Source organism: Leucopleurus acutus, assembly GCF_964270905.1.
Source record: "Leucopleurus acutus genome assembly, chromosome: 8".
Lineage (NCBI taxonomy): Eukaryota > Metazoa > Chordata > Mammalia > Artiodactyla > Delphinidae > Leucopleurus > Leucopleurus acutus.
The window spans coordinates 107,745,218-107,771,382 of record NC_139151.1 but is presented as its reverse complement, the minus strand read 5'-3'; the positions used below and the strand labels follow the sequence as shown (position 1 = coordinate 107,771,382).

Sequence of the window (26,165 nt, the reverse complement as noted above, 5' to 3'; positions counted from 1 at the left end):
AACCAGCCCCCCCGCTGCCGCCAGGATGGGGCACTCACACACGGGCGGGGAGGCCACGCGGCCACAGCTCACGGCCAGGATTTGACTCTGGTGCTTCAGCCCGGCGTGGCCCGTGGCACTGTGGGCACTGGGGGAGTACACCCCGTGCTGGGCTCCTGCCATCCCGGTGTCCCCAGGCTTGGGGGCTTGTAGGACTGGCCGCTCCATGGCCAGGGCTGTGGGAGGTCCCGAGGAAGTACCCCGGGAACAGGACGGGCTGGATTCTGGCCAGCTGCTGGGAGAAGGCTCTTGAGAGGGCCTTGGTGTTGGGCTTTCCATGCTGGGCCTGGTGGGCCACAGGGGCTGGAGGTGGCATCCTGGCTCAGGGAAGAGGGTCTTGTGGTCATAGGATAGGGGAGCTCGGGCAGACTTGAGGCAAGAGTCTCGTGAACGAAGGGTGTGGCCCGCCCCGACAGAGCTCTCCTTCCTGGCCCGCGCCCGCGCCCACGCCCGCGCCCGCGCCATCCGTGGAGAGACGCAGGCTCCCAGGTTCTGGCTGCCTCTGGACCCTTTGCACCTGCTCTTTCCTCTGCCAGAAGGTTCTCCCAGATCCCAGCATGGCCTGCTCCCTCCAGGTCGCCTCCTCAGGGAAGCCTCGGCTGGCCTCAGTCTGCGTGCCCGCCCTGCCCCGCTCTAACTCCCCGCTGGTCGCAGCCCTCGTTACCACCTGCCCTGGGGTATTCCTGTGTGTTTATCTGTTGGCTAGTTTCCTGTCCGCCTGCCCCCAAGGCTGTGAGCTCCCAGGGCAGCCGCTGGGCAGAGCCCCTCTGACAGCATCACACGCTGCAGCGCACTTTGCCTGTGTGGGAGGGCGCTGGCCTGGGCCCTGGCAGGTGCCCCAGAGGTGGTCTGGGGCCAGCAGACGGCCTGGCAGACGACACCCAGGAACTGACAGTTTTATTGTCTGGTTTTTTTAGGTAAAGAAAAAAAAGTTCAAACTGGACAAGGACAACGGGGTGAGCCCGGGAGAGAGGATGCTGACGGTCCCGCACATCACTTGCGACCCCACTTCGGAGGAGCGGAGGCCTGAACACTTCTCGGTGGACGGCTACGACAGTTCTGGTGAGAAACCTTCACACAGGGTGAGGGGTGGGGACAGGGCCACGCCCAGCTCTGACCCAAGGCTGCTGGGGCCTCTGGGGTGTCCGGACGCCCCCTTCTCCCCCTAGCACTTGCTCCTGTCCTGTGGACAGCTGGTATTGTCATGTCTGCTCCCGCTGGCCCGCTATCACCCGCGGACGTTCTCTTCTGTTCTGGGCTTCTGGGAGCCAGGCCCTGCCTCGCTCGTGCTGTGTGGCTGGCGCCCCAGGTCTGGCAGGGAGGAGGTGGCCCGTAGTACACGTTGACCCCCATTCCAGGTGGAGTGGGGCTGGGGGTCCTGAGCCAGCACCGCGTGTGCCTGCAGCTCTGCCCTCCTCGACGCTCTGCGCCTTTGTTCCCTGTCACTTCTGTGTCCATCCCTCCCCTCTTGGACCTCTTCCCGGGACCCCCAGGGTGTTCCCGCGTCCGCCAGAACGTTTCAGCTTACTGATGGTTGCAAGGGTGGTGTCACTGTCTCAAGCATGGCAGAGGGTGGTGAGTTCACGTCGTGCTCATGGGCGGCTGGCACCCCGTCCGCCTGGTGCTGGCTTTGTGGGCGGCCAACCCGTGATGTACCCTCCCGCATCTGGTCACTGCTGGCAGAAGGGCAGAAAGTGTTCTGGGAAGGAGCCACGGCCTCTCCCTGCTCCCAAGGCTGCCTGTGGACGTCCTCTCTGGGAGCTGGGCGTGCAAGACCGAGCCTGGGCGCCCACCCTGCTGGGCGCTGGGCTGCCCAGGGCCTCATCACACACCGTCGGGATTCTGGCCCGGCCGCCTCGCCGACGGGCCCCTGGGTCGCGTTGCCTGCCTGCCCGCTGGAGTGGGTACAAAGGACAATTGTGACAACGGCTCCGGATTTGGGGCAGGACCATTGTCGCAATGCAGATGGGGGCTTTCTGCAAATGCTAATGCGCAGGTCGGGCGCGGGGAGGAGCGTCGCTCGCTGGTGGCTGAATGCGGAGCAGCCCGAAACGATGCGTCCATTCAGCCTGCTTGGCGTTATTAAGTCCTCAGCGATGTCTGCGGAATGTTAATGAGGTACAAGTGCCGGGGAAGTCGGGCGCCTTTTGTGGAATGCTCCCGCACGGAGGAGTTTTTTCTTTCCTGCCAACGCGATAAGTCAGCCCAGCCCAGAGCCACCGGATTTCTGGAGCCTGAGCTGTCGGCCTGGGTCCCGTGGGTTACCTGACACTCCTGAGCCCTCCTCACCCAGAGGCTCTCAAGAGCCCTGGTGTGGGCGACGGGGCGCTAATCCCGGGGCCAGATGCCGTCACTGGGAAAGGCCTGCAGGCCCAGCTCCCACGCACTGGGGCGCAAACAGCCGTGCTGAGTTCCACCGCCACGCCAGTCCCAGGCCTTGAACCTGAACCTCAAGGATGGGGCGTGCTGGACAAAATCACCTCTGTCCCAGCACGCGGTACCTGCCCGTGCGCCCGCCTGCCCCCCGCCCACGGCACCTACCAGCCCAGGGTACCCCCTGCCCACGGCAGTGCCCGCCCGCACACCTCTCCCCCACCTCAGTGACACCTCTCTGTGTCTCAGGCTCGCAGCTTCTCTGGGCTCCTGTCCTGCGACCCTCAGGCCCCGTGTCCCAGGCAGACCTGCTCCCCCTCGTGCGTGGGTTCTAGAGCCTTGTCTGAGCCGCTCTGATTTCCGGGTGGATGCCCGTCTTCAGGGAAGATCTCGTGAGCGGTGACAGGTGGCCGGTGCGGCCCGGGTCCCTCCTGCACGGCGCCCACGCCCCTGCAGGTTCCGGCCACTCGGTTGCTTGCGCCATCCTGACTCTCCAGGGACTGTTCGCGCTCCTTGCCATCCAGGGAGGAAGAAAGGCGACAGCAAGAGGGCAGAGTGTGTGGGCCTCTGAGGGCTGGGTACCTGGCTTGAGCCCGGCAGGTCCGGGAAGGCTTCTAGGAGGAGGTGACATCAGGGCTGAGTGGAGCTGGCTGGGAGGGCGAGGAAAGGCCAGCGAATGGCAGGAGTATCTTGGACAGAGGTGTTCGGGGGCCAGCCACGCCTCTGCGTGTCTCTGCCAGGTGACCTGGGCGTGGCACGCGGTGTCTGCGTTGGGTGGGTGCTGACCTCACGCACCTCACACAGATGCCTGCGGGGCTTCTTCACCAGTCTGGCGGCCTCGGGCCTGAGTCGTGACCCGGAGCCAGCAGGCATTGGACGGGGCAGGTGGTGGAGGCCACGGAGCAGGAGTGGCCATGGCTCAGCCCTGTGCCCTGCGGGGTTCCCTGGGGTGGCACGCACGGGGCAGCGGGCAGGACTTGATCAGGGCCCACAGGCGAGACTCGGTGGCGGGCCAGCCCAGGGCCTGCAGCCATGGTGTTGGGGTGCGGGTAGGGGGAGCCAGGAGCCAGCTGGAGGTGGGACCTGCGACCTCAGGGGCTCCCGGGGTGACGGTGGAGCTGCGGGGGGTGGGGGTGGGGGGGCGGGGTGAGGACACCAGGTGAAAAGAGCGCTCTCATCACAGAGACTTCAGACAGAGAATTTCAGAGAATGATGGGCCTGAAGCCCACGTGCCCCGCTCCGTGGAGGGACCACGTCGGAGGCGTGGAGGCCCTGCCTGCTCTGGGGGTTTGCGGCTCCTGTTCACGTCTGATGGGCTTCGCCGGGGGTGGCAGGGTTCCGATCCTCTTGCCTTCCACGTGTGGAGGCCGTGCAAGTCGATTCTGTCCTGACAGCCTGCCCGTCCCATCGGTCAGCAGCTGCTCCTTGCCTCCCGCACCCCCTCCCCCCCATCAGTCTCCTGTTTCACGGGCCCTGCTGCCCCGTGTTTGGCTTTTGCCTTTGTACACGGTCCTCTGCGTTAGCTGCTTGTCCTGGCGCTAGAGGAGCGTGTTTGCCGACAGCTTTGCGAGTTTTCTGTCTCAGTCTGGGTTTAGTTTCCCTCCTCCTGAAGCCTGTGCTCTCTTCCGGGATGGTCTGTCGGCGGCCTGCTCAGTTTCTGCTCGTCTGAAACTTCTGTATTTTGCCTTTGCTCTTGGGCAATGGTTTAGTTGTGTAGAACATCACAGGCTGAGATCCGTATTTATTTTAATAGAAAAAATTTGTTTTAATTGAAGTATAGTTGATTTACAGTGTTTCAGGTGTACAGCAAAGTGATTCAGTTACACACACACACACACACACATATATATGTATACACACACACACATATATATATATATATGTACACACACATATATATATTTATTCTTTTTCAGATTCTTTTCCGTTATAGGTTATTAGAGGTCTGTATTCTGTCTGACAGGCTGGAGATCCACCACCGTCTCCCGGCCGGTGTGCCCTGTTGAGCTAACTGACAGTCCTTTGTCGGTGACCCTTCCTCCCGTCTGGTGGCCTTGAATACCTTCTCTTTGACTTTGGTGTTCCATCGTTTCACTATAGTCAGTCAAACTGGTGGATTATTTTTACTTGTCCTGCCTACAGGGTGTCGTGATTCCTGAATGAGGGTTTGTGTCCTGCGTCAAGTGGAAAATCAGCCCCACCGTGTCCTAGAACAGTACCTCCCCTAACTGCTCCGACCTCGCCTGGAAACTTCCACTTGCCCCTCCAGGTCCATCCTCCTCGGCGTCTCTCAAACCTGCCGTCTCGGTCTTCCTGTGCTGCGTCCTCAGCACAGCTTCTTCGTGGTTTCCTGACTCTTCCCGTGTGCCAGCCGGCGAGGTGTTTATTCCAGTTGCCACCTGGCTTTTCATTTCCAAATGTCCTCATGTGAGGGGCTCACCTGCTTGGTCTTAGCGTCTTGTATTTTCCTCCCGTTGGACGACAGAGCTTTGGATTCTTCGGCCCCTTGAATGTGCTCATCTCCTCGTACCCGTCCTGTCCCTCCCTCACCTGCGCCTCTTGGAGGGTCTGATTCTGTTCACGGTCCCTCCCTCACCTGCGCCTCTTGGAGAGGCTGATTCTGTTCGCGGTCCCTCCCTCACCTGCGCCTCTTGGAGAGGCTGATTCTGTTCGCGGTCCCTCCCTCACCTGCGCCTCTTGGAGGGTCTGATTCTGTTCGCGGTCCCTCCCTCACCTGCGCCTCTTGGAGAGGCTGATTCTGTTCGCGGTCCCTCCCTCACCTGCGCCTCTTGGAGAGGCTGATTCTGTTCGCGGTCCCTCCCTCACCTGCGCCTCTTGGAGAGGCTGATTCTGTTCGCGGTCCCTCCCTCACCTGCGCCTCTTGGAGGGTCTGATTCTGTTCGCGGTCCCTCCCTCACCTGCGCCTCTTGGAGAGGCTGATTCTGTTCACGGTCCCTCCCTCACCTGCGCCTCTTGGAGAGGCTGATTCTGTTCGCGGTGGACTCTCTGACGCTTGCTTCTTCGTGGGTCCCGGCGTAGGCTGTGACTGTGGAGGTTTTGTATCCATGGGTTCCCGTGGGCTCTGGAGAGGTGACCCCGCGAACCACGCCAGGACACGCATGGGGTTGGTTTAGAGGTGTGGGGATTTCTAGACAACCCGTGTCACGTAAGCACAGAGCCAGTGTCCCGTAAGGGCGGGCCTAAGCACACCACCCCTTACGCTCCAGGAGCACAGGCCGCGGCAGGGGAGCGTCCTTCCCCCGCTGGCCGACGCGAGGGCTTGGCTGGCTCTTGTCTGGCTTTGGGGTTTGGTCTGCATCACCCTTTGGCTCTTGGTTCAGCGTTTCGATGTGGAGCCTCAGCTGCCGGTTCTTGCTTCCTGCTGCCTCCAGGCGCGGCCTCTTCCCCTCGGGGGGCAGTAAGGCCCACACTGGGGCTCCTCAGGTGGGCAACCCCTAGAGGCCAGCGGGTCAGAGCCAGGGCGCACCTGCTCCCCTCTTGGCCATGGGGACACCCTCTTCCCTGTCAGGTGAGCTCAGCAGAGCCTGCGGGAGGTTGGCTCTGTTCCAGAACTTGCAGAGAGAGGCTTTTCATGGCATCAGACCCACTTATTGGCAGAAACGGAAGTCCTCCTCTTGGTGACAGACAGAGCTACTCCCGGCGAGGAAGGCTGGGAGCCCCCGCTGGCCGGGGCTGGGCAGTGATGCTTCAGGTTGGAACTTCCCTGGGTGCCTCTCGAATCACCTGGAGAACTTTTAACACAGACTCAGAGACCTACCCCTCAAGATTTTGAGTCACAGTGGCTGTAGGGAGGCCCAGGAATGTGTGTCGGTAACAAGCCCCTAGGTTACCTTGAAGCATGTGGTCCGTGGACTGGTGTAGCCCTGAGGGCGAGGTTCTCCTTCTGTGACATCCTGGTCTGTGTCCGCCTCGGTCTCACCTGGGTCAGCATTGCCTTGCTCAGGACAAGAATAGGGTCCCAGGCGCCTCCTGACATCTGCCCCTCTGTTCTGGTCTTGGGGTGTGACGTTCCCCCCCGGCTCTGGGGAGGACTTGTGGTCATAACTTCTGGTGACCATCCTGGTCACCGCACATCACTCATGCAGCCTCGGGGTCCCGAGGAGGTGGTCCCCGCAAGGTCTTGCAGGCTGGGGCCTGCGACTCCTCCAGTGGGTGTGGGGGTCTGGCGGGGCAGGAGACGAGGCCCGACGAGCTCTGTGGGCATGTTCTGAACTCCCGGACCAGAACCTTCTCACGGGCTCTCCCCCAGGCTGCTCACTCCCGTCCCCTCCAAGCTGCCCCAGGACTTCACTGAGGATGGTCTCTCTGTATCTCCCTCACTGTCTTCCCCCCTCCCATCTGCTCTGTACAGCCAGTGAGCAGGTGAACAAATGTGCCTGTTCATACCGCCCCCCCACCAGGATTCCCTGTCCCCTCGGGGCTGCCGTCTGGAGACCTCTGGGTCTCGTGGTAGCCTGGCCCTCACTCATCGTCCCAGCTCTGCACCCCCCGCCTGCACCCACAGCCAGGCTTTTCCACCTGGACCCCTTTGCCCGAAGGTCACCCCATCACGGCCCATCTCTTCATGACCAAAAGATGGCCACTCCCAAATTTCAAGAGATTTTATTTCTGCTTAAAAACATGGCATATGCTCATTGTAGAGCCTATGGAACATACACACGAGAATAATGAAGAAAAATTGTCCCCTGTTGTCTCACTGCCCAGAGTAGCAACGGTTGGGCTTTTGACAGAAGTCCTGTCTCCTTAGTTTGAAAGAATAGACACACCTGGGTTGGTTCCACCTACACTATCCGTATTGTTCCTGCTTTTATCACTTACTGTGATACGAGTGTACAATTGATTTTTTGCTGTGGCCAGTCAAACGTTTACACCAGTGATCTTGTGCTCCTGGTGTGCTGCCTTAGGGGACGGGGCTGCAGGCTAGTTTGGAAATACGATGGGCGAGGATTCCCTGATGTGTTTCTGATTTTGTGGGGATTGGATCCAGCGTTTTACTGTTTTGATGGGTGGTGTTCCTGGCTTTTAAACTGTGTCAAAGACACAACAAAATCCCAAACTAGAGAATATTTAGAAAAATAATGACAGAAGTACTCCGTATCGGATCCTATAATACATAAAGTATTTAAATGACTGTTGATTCATAAGTTGGTATATCTAAATATGACTTCAAACCCAGTAGCCGAAAGGGACAAAATAATGAATAATATATAAAAGGAGAAAGAAACTAATACACCTATCTCAAAAGTTGATGGAACAAGTAGAGAGCAGAGCAGTAAGGATGTAACTCTGAACAGTACTTTCAACCCAGTTGACCTGATGAACACTTACAGAACACTCCTCCCAACAATAGCAGAGAACATACTGTTTCCAAGTGTATGCAGAACATTTACCAAGATAGAAGCAGGTTCTGAACCATAAAACGAATCCCAGTACATTTAAAATGATTCAAGTGATATACAAAGTCTGTCCTCTGACCCCACACCGGAATTAAATTGAAAATCAATAATAAAAAGATCTCTGGAAAATCCTCAAATATTTGGAAACTAAATAACATGCTTCCAATAGGACAGGGTCAGAGAAGAAATCCAAATGAAAACTAGAAAAGGTGTTGAACTCAATGAAAATGAAAACACAGCATATCAAAACGTGTAGGCTCTGCTAAGGGCAGCACCCAGGAAGCAGCACAGAGCACCAGCATGTGCACTAGAAAAGAATTGGCTCCAGTCGGCCTCAGCTTCTACCGTAAGAAACTAGAGCAACAGTAACAAGCTAAACCCCAAAGTAGTAGAAACAAGAAAATAATAAAGCTCAGAGGGGAAACAAATGAAATGGAACAAAGACAAGAGAAAAAATACTGAAACCAAAAGCCGATTTGTTTGAAGAAGATCAGTACAGTTGATAAACCTGTACCCAGAAATATCAGGAGAAAAAGAGAGAAGACACAAAGTATCAGTATCAGAAATGAGCGATATGGCAGTACCGATTCTACAGATATAAAAAGGGTCATAAGGGAATACGCTCTACAAGTCTTTAAATTCAGCAACTTAGGTGAAAGGGGCAAATGTCTTGAAAGACGTAAACTACTCGAGAAATAGATAACCTGAATAGTTCTCTCTCTGCTGATAAAATCAAAGTTATAGTTCAAAACATTCCCCCAGACATTCTCCAGGACCACATGGCTTTACTGGTGAATCCTGCCAAGCATTTAAGAAAGATAAAATCAATTCTAGACAACATTTTCTGAAAAATCGAAAAGGGGGGAATAGTTCCAAGCTCATTATGAGGCCAGCATTGCCCTGATCTGAAAACCAGCCAAAGACATTGTAAGAAAAAAAGCTGTAGTTAAGTATCCCTCGTGAACATAGATGCAAAATTTTATTTGCAAAATTTTAGCAAATCAAATCCAGTAATGTATTAGAAGATTATACATCATGACCAACTGGGGTTCGAGAATGCAGAGTTAGTTTGACATTTTAGAAAATCAGTCAGTTAACCATATTAACAAATGAAAAACCATACGATTTTCTCAGTAGATGCAGAAAAAGAACTTGACCAAATCCAACAGCCAAGTATTACAAAAGCAAGTAGAAAACAGAAAGGAGCTTCCTCAACCTGATAAAGCTCTAATGAAAAAACTACATCTATAGCTTATTTTTTTTTTTTTTTTTCTTTCTTAGCGGTACGCGGGCCTTTCACTGTTGTGGCCTCTCCCGTTGCGGAGCACAGGCTCCGGACGCGCACGCTCAGCGGCCATGGCTCACGCGCCCAGCCGCTCCGCGGCATATGGGATCTTCCCGAACCGGGGCACGAACCTGTGTCCCCTGCATCGGCAGGCGGACTCGCAACCACTGCGCCACCAGGGAAGCCCTATAGCTTATTTTTTAAAAAATATTTATTTATTTGTTTATTTGGTTGTGCCGGGTCTTAGTTGCGGCAGGCAGGCTCCTCAGTTGTGGCATGTGAACTCTTAGTTGCTGCATGCGTGTGGGATCTAGTTCCCTGACCAGGAATCAAACCTGGGCCCCCTGCATTGGGAGCACGGCGTCTTAACCACTGCGCCACCAGGGAAGTCCCAGCTATAACTTCTTAATGAAGAAAGTCTGACTGCTTTCCCCCTAAGGTCAGGAACACAACAAGAAGGCAAGAGAAAGAAATTTTAGACACCCAGGTTGGAAAAGAAGAAATAAAACTGTTTTTATTTGCAGATGACATAGTTATATGTGTAGAAAACCTGGTGAATATACAAGATGACTACAAGAACTAATATGTGAATTTAGCAAGGTGGCAGATGCAAGATCAGCATGGAAAAATCAATTCCAGTTCTATGTTCTAGCGGGAAATAATCTGAAATTGAAATTTTAAAATACCACTTACAGTAACATGAACCATATGAAATACTTAGAGACTAATCTGACAGAAGATGTGAGAGCTGTACACTGGAAATTACAAAATATTGCTGAAAGAACTGAGAGAATATCTAAATAAATGGAGAGGTATACCATGTTCATGAACCACAAGATTCAATATTGATTTCTGCACCCAGTGTAATATCAGGGAAAATCCCAGCAGGCATTTTGTAGAAATTAACAAACTGATTCTCAAATTCATATGGAAATGCACATGACCTAGAACACCAAAACAACTTTGAAAATGAACAAAGTGGGAGGACTACACCAACAGTGTGGTAGTAGCATCAAGGTGAGCAAACAGATCAACAGAACGGACTGGAGAGTCCATAGAGGCCTACACATCTATGGACAACTGAATTTTGATCAAGGTACAAAGGCAGTTTGGTAGAGAAAGGGTAGTCTTTTCAACAGACAGCACTGGAACTACTGGGTATCCATATGCCAGAAAATGAACCTGGATCTACACCTTGCATCAGATAGAAAAACTAACTCAAAACTTACCAGAGGCCTAAATTTAAAGCCAACAAATACAGAAGAAAACATAGGAAAAAAATCTGTGTGACTTTGAGTTAAAGATTTCTCAGACATGACACCAAAAGCAAAAGCCGTAATTAGAACAAATTAACTGAACTTAACAAAATTACAGGCTTCACTTTGAAGGACACTAAGAGAATGAACAGACAAACCAGAGATTGGAAGGAAATATTTTCAAATCATACATCTGACAAAGGACTTGTATCCAAAATATATGAGGGACACTTATGACTGAATAGTAAGACAACAAATAAAAATGGGCAAAAGCTTTGAACAGAGGCTTCATCTAAGAAGATATATGGGCAAGCACATAAAAACATACTCAACATCATTAGTTATTTGGGAAAGGCAAATTAAAACCACAATGTGATGCTACTGTACATCATTATATTGGCTAAAATTAAGAAGACTGGCCGTACCAGGTGCTGGTAAAGAAGGTGGAACTCATACTCTCCTAGTGGGGCTGCAAAATGGTGCAGCTGCTTTGGAAAACAGTTTGGCCGTTCCCCAAAATGTGAAATATGTACCCACCATATTATCCAGACATTCTGTCCCTAGGTACTTGTCCAGGAGAAATAAGAGCAGATGCATATACTGACACTGGTACATGGAATATTCATAGCAGTTTTATGAAAACTGGAAACAACCCAAATACCCATAACGTTTGGGCAATTTTTTTTAAGTTGTAGCATATCCGTACATTGGAATACTACTCAAAAATGAAAAGTACTAGCCTAAATAAACCTCAGAATAATGACAATGAGTGAAAGAAGCCAGACCCGAAAAGAGCACATACTGTATTATTCTGTTTATATAAAACTCTAGAAAATCCAGACAAATCTAGAGTGAGTGACAAAAAAATCAGTTGTTACCTTGGGAGGGGGGTGGGGGGGTGGGGGGACGGGGACCGTGTTGGGAGGAGGAGTACAGAAGGGCTCAAGGAAACTTTGGGGGGGGGGGTGGATATGTTCAACACATTGTGGCAATGGTTTAATTGTAATGTCAGAAGTTACTAAATTGTGGGGGAAAAGTTACTAAATTGTATACATTAAACATGCAGTTTATTATACATCAGTTATGCCTAAATGAAAAAAATATAGAAAATAAAAATATTTTGCATAGCAAAAAATAATTTTTAAAAATTATATCCTGGGGAAAATAGTTACCACTCATATCATAGACATAGGGCTAATTTCATCAATATATTAAGAAGCTCTTGTAAATCATGAAGACAAAAGAATAAAAGGTACAAAGACAGTTCTCAGAAAAGGAAATACCAGTGATTCTTAAGGATGAAAAGATGCTGAGAACCTCGATTATGATACAAGAAATGCAAATTAAAGCCATGAGATTTTTAAACCTATCTGATTATTGAATATTAAAGAGTTTGATAGGTGAATGTACAGGGAAACCCTCCACCACAGTCATTGATGTTGGAAGATTAAGTTGGTACAACTTCTATGGAGACAAATAAGATAATTTCAATGAAATGAAAGTTGCATATGCCCTTCAGACCCTTACACAAATTTATTCTACACTGACGGTGCACATTTGCAAAATGATCCATTATCAGGATACTGATTTCTGCAATTGTTAAATAGCAAAAGACAGCAAACCACCAACGTATCCATCAGTAGAGGTCGGCTTAAAGAAAGTATCATGTAGCCATTAAATAGCCATTAATACTGTGAAACTGTATTCTCAGTGTTGATGAAAGACATCCCTGATATCTGATCCTAGAAATAACAGGGCCTCAGGTTCAAAAGAGCAGGAAATCTGCCATCAGGTGTGTGCGAATACAAATGTTCTACAAAAGGGAACTCTGTCTGCCTTTCTCTGTGTCCTGGAACGGTTTGAAGAACATTGGAATTATCTTCTCTTTAAAGGTTAAATATTAGAACTAAGTTGTAAAACCGTCTGGGCCTGGTACATGTTTTAAAGGAGATCTTTAATCTCCTCTTAGTCTGTTTTATGGTAATTCCCTTTAAATAAATTTACTGCACCTTTTGGGGTAATTTATTCATTGCTATTTAACTCCTCAAGGGTTTCACTTATGTTGCCACTTGGTAGCAACTCATTTTCTCTTTTAGTGATTTTATGTCTTCTGTATCTCTCATCTCTTTTTTTTTTCTTGCCTGAGCTTTTATAGTTTTGCTCTTTTTCCTTAATCAAGTTCATGAGAGAGTTATCTATTTTATTTATTACACTTTTATTATCTTATCAGAAAACCACCTTTTTGCTATTTTTGTTTTCTATTTCACCAATTTGGGCTTTTATGTCTATAATTCCCTCTTCCTGGTTAACTTTATTAATTTGTAATTTAATTAAGGGTAACAGTACGATTATTTAAAGTCTTTTTTCTAAAAGGCATTTTAAAGGTTATAAATTTTCCTCTGATTGCAGCGTTAGCTATGACACATAGATCTTACTATGAAATATGTTCCTTTTCATTGTTTTATTGGTAGTTTTTATTTTGTGTTTTGATTTACTCTTTAGAGTTCTTTTAAGAAATGTTTTCTTAGTTTTTAAGCAGTATATTTTTTATCACTGGGATTTATTTCCAATTTAACAGGCTTACAGTGAGAGGATGTGGCCTGTGAAATCTCTACTTTTTTAATGAAGATTTTCTTTGTGTCCAAGTACAAAACTAAAATTATTGCTTTTGTAAATGTTCCATGAACCTAAGCTAAGAAGATATATTTTCTTAAATATATAAGAAATTATATATTTTATTTGTAGGACATGAACTTTTTTGTATACAACAGATAAATTTTATGTAGAGATGGATTATACGTATATACATGTATACATACATATATACTTATTCACTGCATCATTCAGATATGTTCCAACCTTCTTTATTCTTTTTTTTTTTGGTTTTTTTTTTTTTTTTTTTTCTTTGCGGTACGCGGGCCTCTCACTGTCGTGAGCTCTCCCGCTGCGGAGCACAGGCTCCAGACGCGCGGGCCCAGCGGCCATGGCCCACGGGCCCAGCCGCTCCGCGGCACGTGGGATCCTCGCGGACCGGGGCACGAACCCGCGTCCCCTGCACCGGCAGGCGGACTCTCAACCACTGCGCCACCAGGGAAGCCCATAACCTTCTTTATTCTTATTATTTTTTTAACCCAACACATCTGCCAAATTCTGAAATGGGAAAATTAAATCCTTCCTTTACACATACGTTTTAAAAAGTCAAGTGGCAAATTTATGGACTGGTTTCGAGCACAGCCCAATAGTCAACCTTCCTGGGGCCAAAGCCCAGCTCTGCCATTTTCTTCCGTGTGGCCCTGGGCAAACTACTGCCTTCTCTTTGCCTCAGTTTCTGCATCCATGAAATCAGGATCCTAACAGAGCTGCTCCCAGGATTGTTGTGTTGAACGAGTGAGCTAAGATATGCAGGTGCCCACCCAGGGCCTGTATGTAGCCAGCACTCTGGTGTCTCTGGGTTCTGCTCTGACCCTCCCTTACCCTCCCCTGCCAAATAGCCCGCATTCCACCTGGCTCCCTGTGCCACAAATCTCAGGGCTGGTCTTTCTTTTAAGCTTTCTCACTTTTATTACTTTATCATGCACCTGTAACTCTACACGTGTGTATAATGTGTATGTTTTTGTGCTGTCCTTATGTTAATGATCTAAGATTTATTCTCGTGTTTTTCCCCGTGCTCATAATATATGATGAACTCAGTATACATGATAATACAGGTGTTTATCATTGATTTCCAAACATATGGGATCATATCATATAAGACTCCCTCCGAAGAGGCCGGAACAATTCGTTCTAAAACGTACATCTCTCCTTCATTCCCCGTGCTATGCACATGCCACAGTGCTCTCTGTTGCTGAGAATCCATTTTGCATCGGGCTTTGGCCCATTTTCTAAAAACCTCCCTTGAGCCCGACTTCCCTACGTACAAGTACAGTAGTCCCCCATCATCTGTGGTTTCACTTTCCACAGTTGCAGTTACCTGTGGTCAACCATGGTCCAAAAATATTAAATGGAAATTTCCAGAAGTGAACAATCCATAAGTTTTAAATTGTGTGCCAATCTGAGTAGCGTGATGAAATCTTATGCCGCCCTGTTCTGCCCCCCCAGGATATGAATCACCCCTTTGTCCAGTGCATTCTGCCCTTTCGTGACTTAAGTAGCTGTCTTGGTTATCAGATCGACTGTCCTGTATTGCAGCGATTGTGTTCAGGTGACCCTTGTTTTACATAATAATGGCCCCAAAAAGCATGAGGAGTGACTCTGGCTATTTAGATATGACGAAGAGGGGCTGTAAAGTGCTTCCTTTAAGTGAAAAGTAAAAGTTCTCAGCTTTTTAAGGAAAGAAAAAAACAAAGTTGTATGCTGAGACTGCTGAGATCTATGGTACGAATGAATCTTCTATCTGTGAAAGAGTGAAGGAGAAAGAATTTCGTGCTAGTTTTGCAGTCACAAGTCAAGCTGCAAAAGTTACGGCCATAGTGCATGATCCTTGCTTAACATGGGAAAGGCATTACATTTGTACAATAAAATATTTTGAGAGAGACCACGTTCACATAACTGTTACTACAGTATATTGTTATAATTGTTCTGTGTTATTGCTAATCTCTTACCGTGGCTAATTTATAAATTAAACTTTATCTAAATTACGATATAATTTAAATATAAATTAAAATATTAACTTTAGTATGGAGGTTCCTTAAAAGACTAAAAACAGAGTTACCATATGCTCCAGCAGTCCCACTCCTGGACATATATCTGGAAAAGATGAAAACTCTAATTCAGAAAGGTGCATGCACCCCAGTGTTCATAGCAGCGCTATTTACAATAGCCAAGATGTGGAGGCAACCTAGATGTCCATCAACATATGAATGGATAAAGAAGATGTGGTATATATACACAGTGGAATATTACTGAGACATAAAAAAGAAGGAAATAATGCCATTTGCAGCAACATGGATGGACCCAGAGATTACCATACTAAGTGAAGTAAGTCAGAGAAAGACAAATACTATATGATATCAGTTATATATGGAATCTAAAAAAATAATACAAATGAACTTATTTACAAAATAGAAACAGACTCACAGACATAGAGAACAAACTTATGGTTACGGAAGGGGAAAGGGGTAGGAGGGATAAATTAGGAGTATGGGGTTAACAGATACACACCACTATATATAAAAGAGGTAAACGAGGATTTACTGTATAGCACAGGGAACTATATTCATTATCTTATAGTAACCTATAATGGAAAAGACTCGGAAAAAGAAAACAAATAACTATATATAACTGAATCACTTTGCTGTACACCTGAAATGACACAATATTGTAAATCAACTATAGTTATATATATATATATATATATTTATTTATATATTTATATATATATATAAACTTTAGGTATGTGTGTATAAGATAAAACATACACAGGGCTTGGTATAGTCCACGGTTTTGGGCATGCACTCGGGGTCTTGGAAGATATCCCCCGTGGATAAGGGAGGGCTACTGTACCTTTCTTTCTGTGATAATTTCCAGGATGTATTAGTCTGCTATGGCTGCCATAACAAAATACTGCAGACTGGGTGGCCGAAGCCACAGAAATATGACAGTCCTGGAGGCTGGAAGCTTGAGATCAAGGTGTCAGCAGGGTTGATTTCTCTTGGGGACTCTCTCCTTGGCTTGGAGATGGCAGCCGCCTTACCGTGTCCTCACGTTGTCTTTCCTCTGTGTGTGTATCTCTGGCGTCTGTATGTCCTAATTTCTTATAAGGACACCAGTCTCATTTAACTTCATCACCTCTTGAAAGGGCTTGTCTCCAAATACAGTCACATTCTGAGGTACTGACGTTTAGAGCTTCAACATATGAAATCTGGGCGCCACGACTTAGCCCGTAACACAGGTATTAGGTGCATTATTCATTTCAGTGGGTGCTGCCAGGTTGCCTTCCTCAAGGGCACTCTGCCAGCCACCATTGGCAGGATGATTTTCCATCCTGTCAGCCGAGTAGGGCAGGGTTTCTCCGCTGTGACACTGTTGAAGTTTGGGGCCAGATCGTTCTTTGCTGAGGGGGCTGACGTTGTGGGATATTTAGTAGCATCCCTAGGTTATGACAAACCAGAATGTCCAGATGTTGCTAAATGTGCCCTGGGGGGCGAAGTCACACCCAGTAGAGAACCACTGTGAATGCCTCAGGGTTTGGGGGTTTTTTTTCAGCTGTTTGTTTGGAAGTAATTTTTAATTACAGAAAAATTGTAAGAGTAAGAATGAGCTAGAAAACACAGACCCTTCACTAAGATTTGATTCACTGACTGTTAACATTTTGCCCCACTTATTTGATCATTTGTACCCCCTTTCTATATGTATATTTGCGTAACACTTTTTTTTCTGAACCAGTTGAGAGTAAGTTGCATACTCTACACCCATCTGCCCCTAAACATTTTGCTGCGTATTTCTTGAAAAATAAAGATGCCCCCTTTTAAAGCTCTAGCATGGTTATCAAACTCTGCAATTAAACGTTGATGCAGTCCTTTACCCAGTCTAACGTCGGTATCCCGGCTTTGCCAGTTGACATGACAATGTCTTTTGTAGCATTTTTTCCCTCCAGGGCAGGATCCATCCCGGGGTCGGTATTGCCTTTGGTTGTCATGTCTCTTTGGCCTCCTTTAACGTGGAACATTTCCAGTTTCTGTCTTTTATGACATGGACCTTTTTGAAGGGTACAGCCCCACTACTTTGGGTGGGGGGCAGGCACCTCTGATGTTTCCTCGTGGTCAGATTCAGGTTGCGCACACTTCTAACGTGATGTGGTGTCCTCCTGGGGGTGTCCCGTCCCCGAGGCACGTGATGGCATCTGCCCCTAACTTTAATCACCCGCTGGAAACATTGTCCAGTTGTTTTGCTAAACAGTTACACTCGTTTGCCTTAGAACCAATAAACAATCTGGGGGACATACTTTGAGGCTATGCAAATAATCTGGCTCCTTATCAAAAAATGCCGCCAAGATTTAGAGGCTTTCGTGAAGCAGACTTTATTATGGTGGTTGCAAAGTGCTCATTTGCCAACCCCACTGCCCCTTCCACAGAAGTACTGAAAAAAAAAAAAATACCGTCTCGCCAGAATGGTATTCCAAGAGAAAATATCTCAACATTCTCCTGTAAGAAGGAACCTCTCTTCTCTTCCACTTATTTATTTCTGTTGATTGATTGTCTATATGCATGGGCTTATGGTTTTTCTATTATAATTCTTTATTGTCCTTCATTATTTTGATATTCAAATTGTCCCAGATTTGGCCAGTGGAAGACCCTTCAGGCTGGCGTCTGTGCCCGTCTGACATGGGTTTTGTTGTTGGTTGTTTGCTTTTAGCAGTTCTTTATGTTCTGGTATAACAGGATTCGGGCTCTGCCCCAGCCCTAGAATCAGCCAGTTTTCCCAGGAGCCTTGGTTCCTTTTAATGGAGAATGAAATCACTAGACACCAAAACCTGGGCACTGTGTATGCTCATTGCTGTTACGTATCTTTTCTTCTAGGCCCTTTCTGTGCAGAGCTAAGGAAATGTATGCATATACACGCACATGTAAATACGCGTTGTCCTTACATACGTAGACATGGACACAGAGACATGCACACACAGAAGCATTTGCACACTTTAGAAATCTTGGGTCCATACCAGTGTCTCTAATTCTCCTCCGTCTGTACTGGCTTACTCCTTATTTGCAGGCCCCTTGTCCACAGTGAGATGCCTGGTTCCCAGCCACATCGACACACAGACACATTGCTCAGCCTACAGCGCATCTAAAATACTTTCTTAATTGCTTGGTCCTCATCACTACAAAATCAAACCTACTGAAAAGTGTCCATGATCTGTTTGTAACTCTCTACATCACCCTGCTCAAGACTCAGGGTATATAGTCAAATACTATAGTTTCAAACACCTTGGAATAGTGATTTCTCCTCTCCCTCCTCCTCTGTCTTTTCATTGTGGTTATGTTACTCATTTGAAAATTAGTTGGGTATACATTTCTCTTTTTTTTAACTTGTTTTTAAAAACGCTTTATTAAGGAATAGTTTCCATACCATAAAATTTACCCATTTTCAGTGTAATTTTAGTCATTTACTGACTTGTACCATCAATCTGTACAGTCTAGGGTTAGAACGTCTCCCACCCACCGTAAGGTCCGTCATGCCCAGTTATAGTTCATTACTGTTCCCGCTCCCAGCAACCACTAATGTACCTTCTAGTGGCCTCCGTAGATTTGCCTACTCTGGACAATTCATATCTATGGAATCATATAAAATGTAATCTTTTCTGGCTTCTTCAAGCATATTTTTGGGGTTCATCCAAATCGCAGCACACAAAAGTATTTCATTCCTTTTTATTGCTAAAAAGTATTCCCTTGTATGGGTAGAATACATTTTGTTTATCCATTCACCAGTGGAGGGATGTTTGTGTTGTTTCCGCCTTTGGGGTATTATATTGAGAAATAATGTGGCCATGAACGTTCATGTGCAAGTCTTCGTGTGGACACGTGCTTTCATTTGTCATGGACGGATACCTAGAAGTAGAATTGCTGAGTCAGATGGTAACTCTATGTTTAAGTTTTTGAAGAATTGCCAAAGTGTTTTCCAAATTGGATGTACCATTTCCCACTCCCTCCAGCAAGCTGTGAGAGTTCCTCTTCCTGCACCTCCCTACCAATATTCTGTATTGTCCATCTCCTTTACTATAGCCATCCTCTCAGGGGTGAACAGAAGTGTTCTCTCATTGTGGGTTTTGTTTTTATTTTGTGTGTGTGTGTGTGTGTGTGTGTGTGTGTTTGTGGTCCGCGGGCCTCTCACTGTCGCGGCCTCTCCCGTTGCGGAGCACAGGCTCCGGACGCGCAGACTCAGCGGCCGTGGCTCACGGGCCCAGCCGCTCCGCGGCACGTGGGATCTTCCCGGACCGGGGCACAAACCCGCGTCCCCTGCGTCGGCAGGCGGACTCTCAACCACTGCGCCACCGGGGAAGCCCTCATTGTGGGTTTTGATTTGCATTTCCCTAATGACTGATGATGCTGAGAATTTTTTCATGTGCTTATTGGCCAATGACATATATCTTCTTTGATGAAATGTTTATTCAGATCTTTTGCCCATTAAAAAAGTTAAACTTTGTAGATTTAGACATTCACATGCAATCATAAGAAATAATACAGAGAGATCCCATGCGCCCTGTACACCGTTTCCCCCAGTGGTAACATCTTCTAAAACAGTTGGCCCTTGAATAACACAGGTTTGAACCGCACAGGTGCACGTATATATGGATATTTTTTCAATAAATATGTGCTACTGTGCTACACTGTCCATGGTTCATTGATCCACAGATGCAGAACTGCAGATCGGAGACCCAACTCCAAAGTTGTAAGTGGATTTTTGACTGCCCAGCGGGTCGACATCCCTAACCCCTCCATAGTTCAAGGGTCACAACCAGCACATTGACAATGAGACAGTCAAGATGCAGAACATTTCTGTCTCCACGAGGATCCCTGGTGGTGGCCCCTTTATAGCCACACCCACTTCCCTCCCACTCCCATCCCTCTTTAATCCCTTGAAATCACTAACCTGTTCCCCAGCTCTCCGTTCTGTAATCTCAAGGATGCTGTGTGAGTGAGTCGCACAGCGTGGGGCATCTGGGATTGGCTCTTTTGCCTTAACATGCCTCTCTTAAGGTTCAAGTTGTTTCGTGTATCAATAGGTCATTTCTTCTTTATTGCTGAGTAGAATCCCATGGTGTTGATGGACTGCAGTTGTCTAACCGGCCACCCGCTGAAGGACATGTAGGTCATTTGCGGCTGGGACTGTGACAGATTGTGATGGGCTGAATCATGGCCCCTGAAGAATCCGAGTTCTAGTTTCTAGAAGCTGTGACTGTCATCTTATCTGGCCAAGGAGGCTCTGCAGATGTGCTTAAATTCAGCATCCTGAGATGGAGAGCTGATGATCCTGCCTTATCCAGGTGGGCCCAGTGTCGTCACAAGTGTCCTTCCACATGAGGAGGCAGAGGGGGATGTGACTATAGAAGAGAAAGGTGATATGATGTTGGAAGCAGGGGAGAAGTTGCAGTGTGGTGTGAGGACAGGGTTATGAGCTGAGGGATGCACTTGGCTCCCAGAAGAAAAGGCATAGTAACAGATGCTCCCCAAGGGGCTCCGCAAGGAATCAACCCTGCCAGGGATTTTTTTTTTTTTTTCTTTTTTTTTGCTGTACGCGGGCTTCTCACTGCTGCGGCCTCTCCCGTTGCGGAGCACAGGCTCCGGACGCGCAGGCTCAGCGGCCGTGGCTCACGGGCCCAGCCGCTCCGCGCCATGTGGGATCCTCCCGGACCGGGGCACGAACCCGCGTCCCCTGCGTCGGCAGGCGGACTCTCAACCACTGCGCCACCGGGGAAGCCCTGCCGGGGATTTCTTAGTCCTGTAAGATTAATGTCAGACTTCTGGCCTCGAGAACTGTAAAAGAGTAAATTTGTGTCGCTGTAAGCCACTGTTTGTGGTAATATATTGCAGCGGCAACGGGAGACTGATACACAGGTAAAGCTGGTGTAAACACCCGTGTGCAGGTTCTCGTGTGGACAGAAGCTTTCATTTCTCTGGGACAAAAGCCCAAGAGTGTATTTGCTGAGTTGCGTGGTAGTTGCATGTTTAGTTTTTTTGTTTTTTGAGAAACTGCAAAACTTTTCTCAAGTGGCCGTTCCCATTTTATGTTCCCTGCAGCAATGTATGAGCGATGCAGTTTCTCTGCGTCCTTGTCAGCCTCTGGTGTTGACACAGTTTTTCGTTTGACCTATTCTCATAGGTGTGTGGCACTGTCTTGTTGTGGTTTTAATTTGCATTTTCCCAATGGCTAGTGATACTGAAAATCCTTTCATGTGCTTATGTGACATTTGTATATATACTATTCGGTGAAATATTTGTTCCTATCATTTGCCCGTTTTCCAACTGGATTCGTTTTAAACATGGAGTCCTGAGAAGTCTTTATATATTCCAGACACTAGTCCTAAGTCAGATTTGTGGTTTGCAAATAGTTTTGCCCAATCTGTAGCTTTCCTTTTCGTCCTTTTAACAGATTCCTTTTAATTTTGATGAAGTCCAGTTTATCCTTGTAATGGATTGCACCTTTGAGGTTAGGTCTAAGAACTCTTTGCCTAACCCTAGACCCTGAATATTTTCTCCAACAGTGTTTTTGGCAACGGCTGTATTAATATATAATTCATGTACCGTACAATTCATCCCTTTTAAAGTGTACAGTTCAATGGTTATAAGTATATTCCCAGGGTCGTGCAACCATCACCATAATCTGTTTTTGGACAGTTTCATCACCCCCGGAAGAAACCCAGTACCCTTCAAATATCACCTCCCAACCCCTCATTCCATCCCCTTAAGCCCTAGGCAACAGCTCATCTACTTTCTGTCTCAGTGGATTTGCCTGTTCTGGGCATTTCATAAAAATGAAATCATAGAGTACGTGGTCCTCGTGCCTGGCTTCTTTCCCTTAGCAGAATGTCTTCAATTCATCCACGTGATAGTATGGAAAAGTACTTCGTTTCTTTTTGTAGCTGAATTATAGTCCATTGTATGGATATGCCACGTTTTATTTATCCATTCATCAGTTAATAGGCATTTAGGTTGCTTCCACCGCTTGACTCTTGGGAATAATGCTGCTATGAATGTCTGTGTACATCTATTTGGGTGGACATATGATTTCGTTTCTCTTGGGTACGTATGTGGGAGAGGAATGCTGAGTCAACTTAGTGCTGTGTTTAATTTTTTTTTTTTAGAAACCAACAGTTTTCCAAAGTGAGTGTGTACATACCAGCAGTGCATGAACACTACAGTTTCTCCATATCCTCGCCTTGTTATTATATTTTAAAATTTACTATTATAGCCATCTTAGTATGTGTTCAATGGAATCTCATTGTGATTTTGAGTAGCGTTTGCCTCTGACGAACGTGACCATGTGTGTATCTCTTTTTGAAGAAATGTCTATTCTTCACCCATTTTTAAAAATGGGGATGTTTTTTGGTTTTGAAATGTAAGAATTCCTCATATATTCTAGCCACAAGTTCATTATCAGATGTATGATTTGCAAATATTTTCTCCCATCTGTGGGTTGTCTTTTCACTTTCTTTATATCTTTTGAAGCACAAAAGCTTTTAATTTTGATAAAGTCCAATATACCTATTTTTTGCTTTCGTTGCCTCTGCTTTTGGTGTTATATCTTAGAAAGCATTGCCAAACCAAGGTCATGAAGACTTACCTTTACGTTTTCTTCTAAGAGATTTATATAGCTTTATCTGTTATATTTAGGTCTTTGGCACATTTTGAGTTAATTTTTGTATATGGTATGAGGGAGTGGTCCAACTTTATTTTTTTCATGGTGTTCCAGCACCATTTGTTCAGAAGACTATTCTTTCTCCACTGAATGATCTTGGCATCGTAGTCAAAAATCAGTTGACCACAGGGCTTCCCTGGTGGCGCAGTGGTTGAGAGTCCGCCTGCCGATTCAGGGGACACGGGTTCGTGACCCGGTCCGGAAAGATCCCACGTGCCGCGGAGCGGCTGGGCCCGGGAGCCATGGCCGCTGAGCCTGCGCGTCCGGAGCCTGTGCTCCGCAACGGGAGAGGCCACGGCAGTGAGAGGCCCACGTACCGCAAAAAAAAAAAAAAAAAAAAAAAAAATCAATTGACCACAGATACAAAGCTTTATTTTTTTAAACTCTCATACTGTACCATTCATCTGTGTCTTACTTTATGCCAATAACTACACTGTCTTGAACACTCTGTAGTAAGTTTTGAAATTGGGAAGTGTGAATCCACCACCTTCATTCTTTTTCAAGATTGTTTTGGCTATTCTGGGTCATTTGAATTTCCATATGAATTTTAGAATCCACTTGTCAGTTTCTATAAGGAAGCCAGCTGGGATTCTGGTAAGGATGGTGTTCAAACTGCAGATCAATTTGGGGAGTAGCCCCATCTTAACAGTATTATCTTGTAATCCATGAACATGGAATGCCTTTTGTTTATTTAGATGCTTTCTTTCAATGAGGTTTTATGGTTTTCAGAGTATATATTTTGCACTTCTTAAATTTATTCCTGAATTTCTTCTTTCTTTATTGTGGTAAAATATTATGCCTATAAAAGAAAATGGACCACTTTAAGCATTTTTAAGTGCACATGCCTGTGGCATTAAGGACATTCCCATTGTTATGCTTTATTCTTTTTTGATGTCATGTTTTCTTAATTTCATTTTCTGACTTTTTTATTGAAAGTGTGTAGAAATACAATCGATACTGATCTGGCAACCTTGCTAAACTCATTTATTAGTTACAGTCATTTTTGAGTGGATTCCTTGAGATTTTCTATATATAAAATCATGTCATCTGTGACTAGAGATAGTTGTACTTCTTTCTTTCCTAACTGGATGCCCTTGATTTCTTTTTTTGCCTAATTGTCATGGATGGAACCTCCCATACGATGCTGAGTAGAAGTGGTGAGAGCAGGTATCTTTGTCTTATTCTTGATTTTAAAAAGAAAGCATTTTGTCTTTCACCGTTAAGTACGAAGTTAGCTGTGGTTTTTAAATAGATGCCTTCTATGAGGCTGAGGAAGTTCCTTTCTATTTCTAGTATATTGAAAGCTTTTTTTTTTTCCCATCATGTAAGTGTGTTGAATTTTATCGAATGCTTTTGTCTGTGTCTTTTCTTCCTCTGATAATCGTGTAGTTTTTGTCCTTTATTTTATTGATATGGTGCACTGGATTTTCCGTTGTTAATCCAAGCTTACACTCCTGGAATAAATCCCACTTGGTCATAGTGTATAATCCTTTTTATCTGTTGCTGTGTTTTATTTGCTGTTACTCCGTTGAGCATCTTCCACCTATTTTCGTAAGAGTTATTGGTCTGTAGTTCTCTCCTCATGTTGTATCGTTGTCTGGTTTTGGTAGCAGGGTAACACTGGTCTGAAGAATGTGTTGGGGAGTGATTCCTCCTCTTCTGTGTTTGTTTTCGGTGGGGGAAGAGTTTGTAAAGAATTGGTATTAATTCTTTAGATGTTCGGAGGCGTGCACCAGTGAAGCCATCTGGGCCTGCCGGGCTTTTCTTTGTAGGGTTTTGATTACTAATTAAGGTTCTTTATTGGTTATAGGTCTATTCAAATTTTCTACTTACAATTAGTCGTTTTTTACTTTCTAGGAATATGTCCATTTTATCTAAGTTGTGTAATTTATTGACACAAAATTGTTCAGAGCATTTAGTATAATCCTTATTATTTCTGGCTGGTTAGCTGTAAAGTTCTTTCGTTCCTGATTTTAGTCATTTGAGTCTTCTTCTGTCATCAGTCTGGCTAAAGGTTTGTCGATTTTGTTCATCTTCTCAAATAACCAACTTTTGGTTTTGTTGACTTTATTATTTTTCTGTCCTCTACTTCATGAACTGCCACTCTGATATTTAGTATTTCATTTCTTCTGCTTGTTTTAGGTTTAGTTTTTTCTTCTTTTTTCTTCCAGCCTCCTCAAGTGGAAAGTTAAGTTATTGATTTGAGGTCTATTGTCTTTTTTAATGTGGGCGTTTACAGTCACAAAAGCCTCTTTGATCACTGCTTTAACCGTATCCCATAAATTCTGGTACGTTGTGCCTTCATTTTCATTCATCTCAAAGTATTTTCTGGTTTTCCTTGTGAATCCTTACTTGATTCATGGTTATTTAAGAGTGTGTTGTTGGGCTTCCCTGGTGGCGCAGTGGTTGGGAGTCCGCCTGCCGATGGAGGGGACACGGGTTCGCGCCCCAGTCCAGGGGCATCCCGCGTGCCGCGGGGCGGCTGGGCCCGTGAGCCATGGTCACTGAGCCTGCGCATCCGGAGCCTGTGCTCCGCAACGGGAGAGGCCACAACAGTGAGAGGCCCGCGTACCGCAAAGAAAAAATTAAAAAGTGTTGTTTAAATTCCACATATTTATGTGTTCCCCCAAGTTTCTTTCTGTTATTGATTTCTACTTTTATTCTGTTGTGCTCAGAAAACATGCTCTTTATTAATAGTGCCCTTTAAAATTTATTGAGGTTTGCTTAATGGTGTAGCATGGGGTCCATCTTGGAGAGTGTACCACGTGCACTTGAGAGGACTGTATATTTCTGTGGCTGCTGTTCGTAGTGTCCTGTGGGGGTCTAGGTGGTTTACAGTGTTGTGCATGTCTTCTGTTTCCTTATTGATCTGCCTGTTTGATCTACACATTATTGAAAACGGGGTATTGAAGTCTCCAAGTATTGTTGAATTGGCTCGTTCTCTGTTCAGGCCTGTGAATTTTTGCTTCATGTGTTTTGGTGCTATATTGTTAGGTGCATATAAGTTTATAATGGTTATATCTTCTGATGAATTGACCTTTTATCCTTATAAAATGTCCCTCTTTAATACTAGTAACATTATTTTATTTAAAGTCTACTTTGTCTCATTTTAATACAGCACTCGAAGTATCTTCTTATGGTTGCTGTGTGCATGCTATATCTTTTTCCATCCTTTTCCTTTCAGTCTGTTTGTATGTTTGAATCTAACGTATGCTTCCAGCATATAGTTGGATAAGGCAGTCTGATAAGCTCTACCTTTTGATTGTTGAATCCATTCACATTTAATGTTATTAATATAGTTGGATTCGTTAGCAGTTTTACTTTCGGTTTTCTCTGTCTCGTGTAGTTTTTTTTCCTCTATTTCTCCTTTACTGCTTTCTTTTACATTTAATGAATATTTCTTAATATGAATTTTTAGTTTCTTTAGTTATTTTTGACTGAGTT

General features: G+C 46.1%; 1 protein-coding gene across 3 annotated transcripts in view; it reads left to right on the top strand.

The window, feature by feature from the left end:
* Positions 1–26,165, top strand: part of KCNQ1 (potassium voltage-gated channel subfamily Q member 1) — a gene marked incomplete at both ends in the record, with an annotated part of 348,420 nt that overhangs the window by 106,054 nt on the left and 216,201 nt on the right. For all 3 annotated transcript variants that reach the window (XM_082844721.1, XM_082844720.1, XM_082844719.1), the window contains one exon: positions 957–1,101. In XM_082844721.1, the coding sequence (XP_082700847.1) occupies positions 957–1,101 (145 nt within the window). The remainder of the gene's footprint in view (positions 1–956; positions 1,102–26,165) is intronic.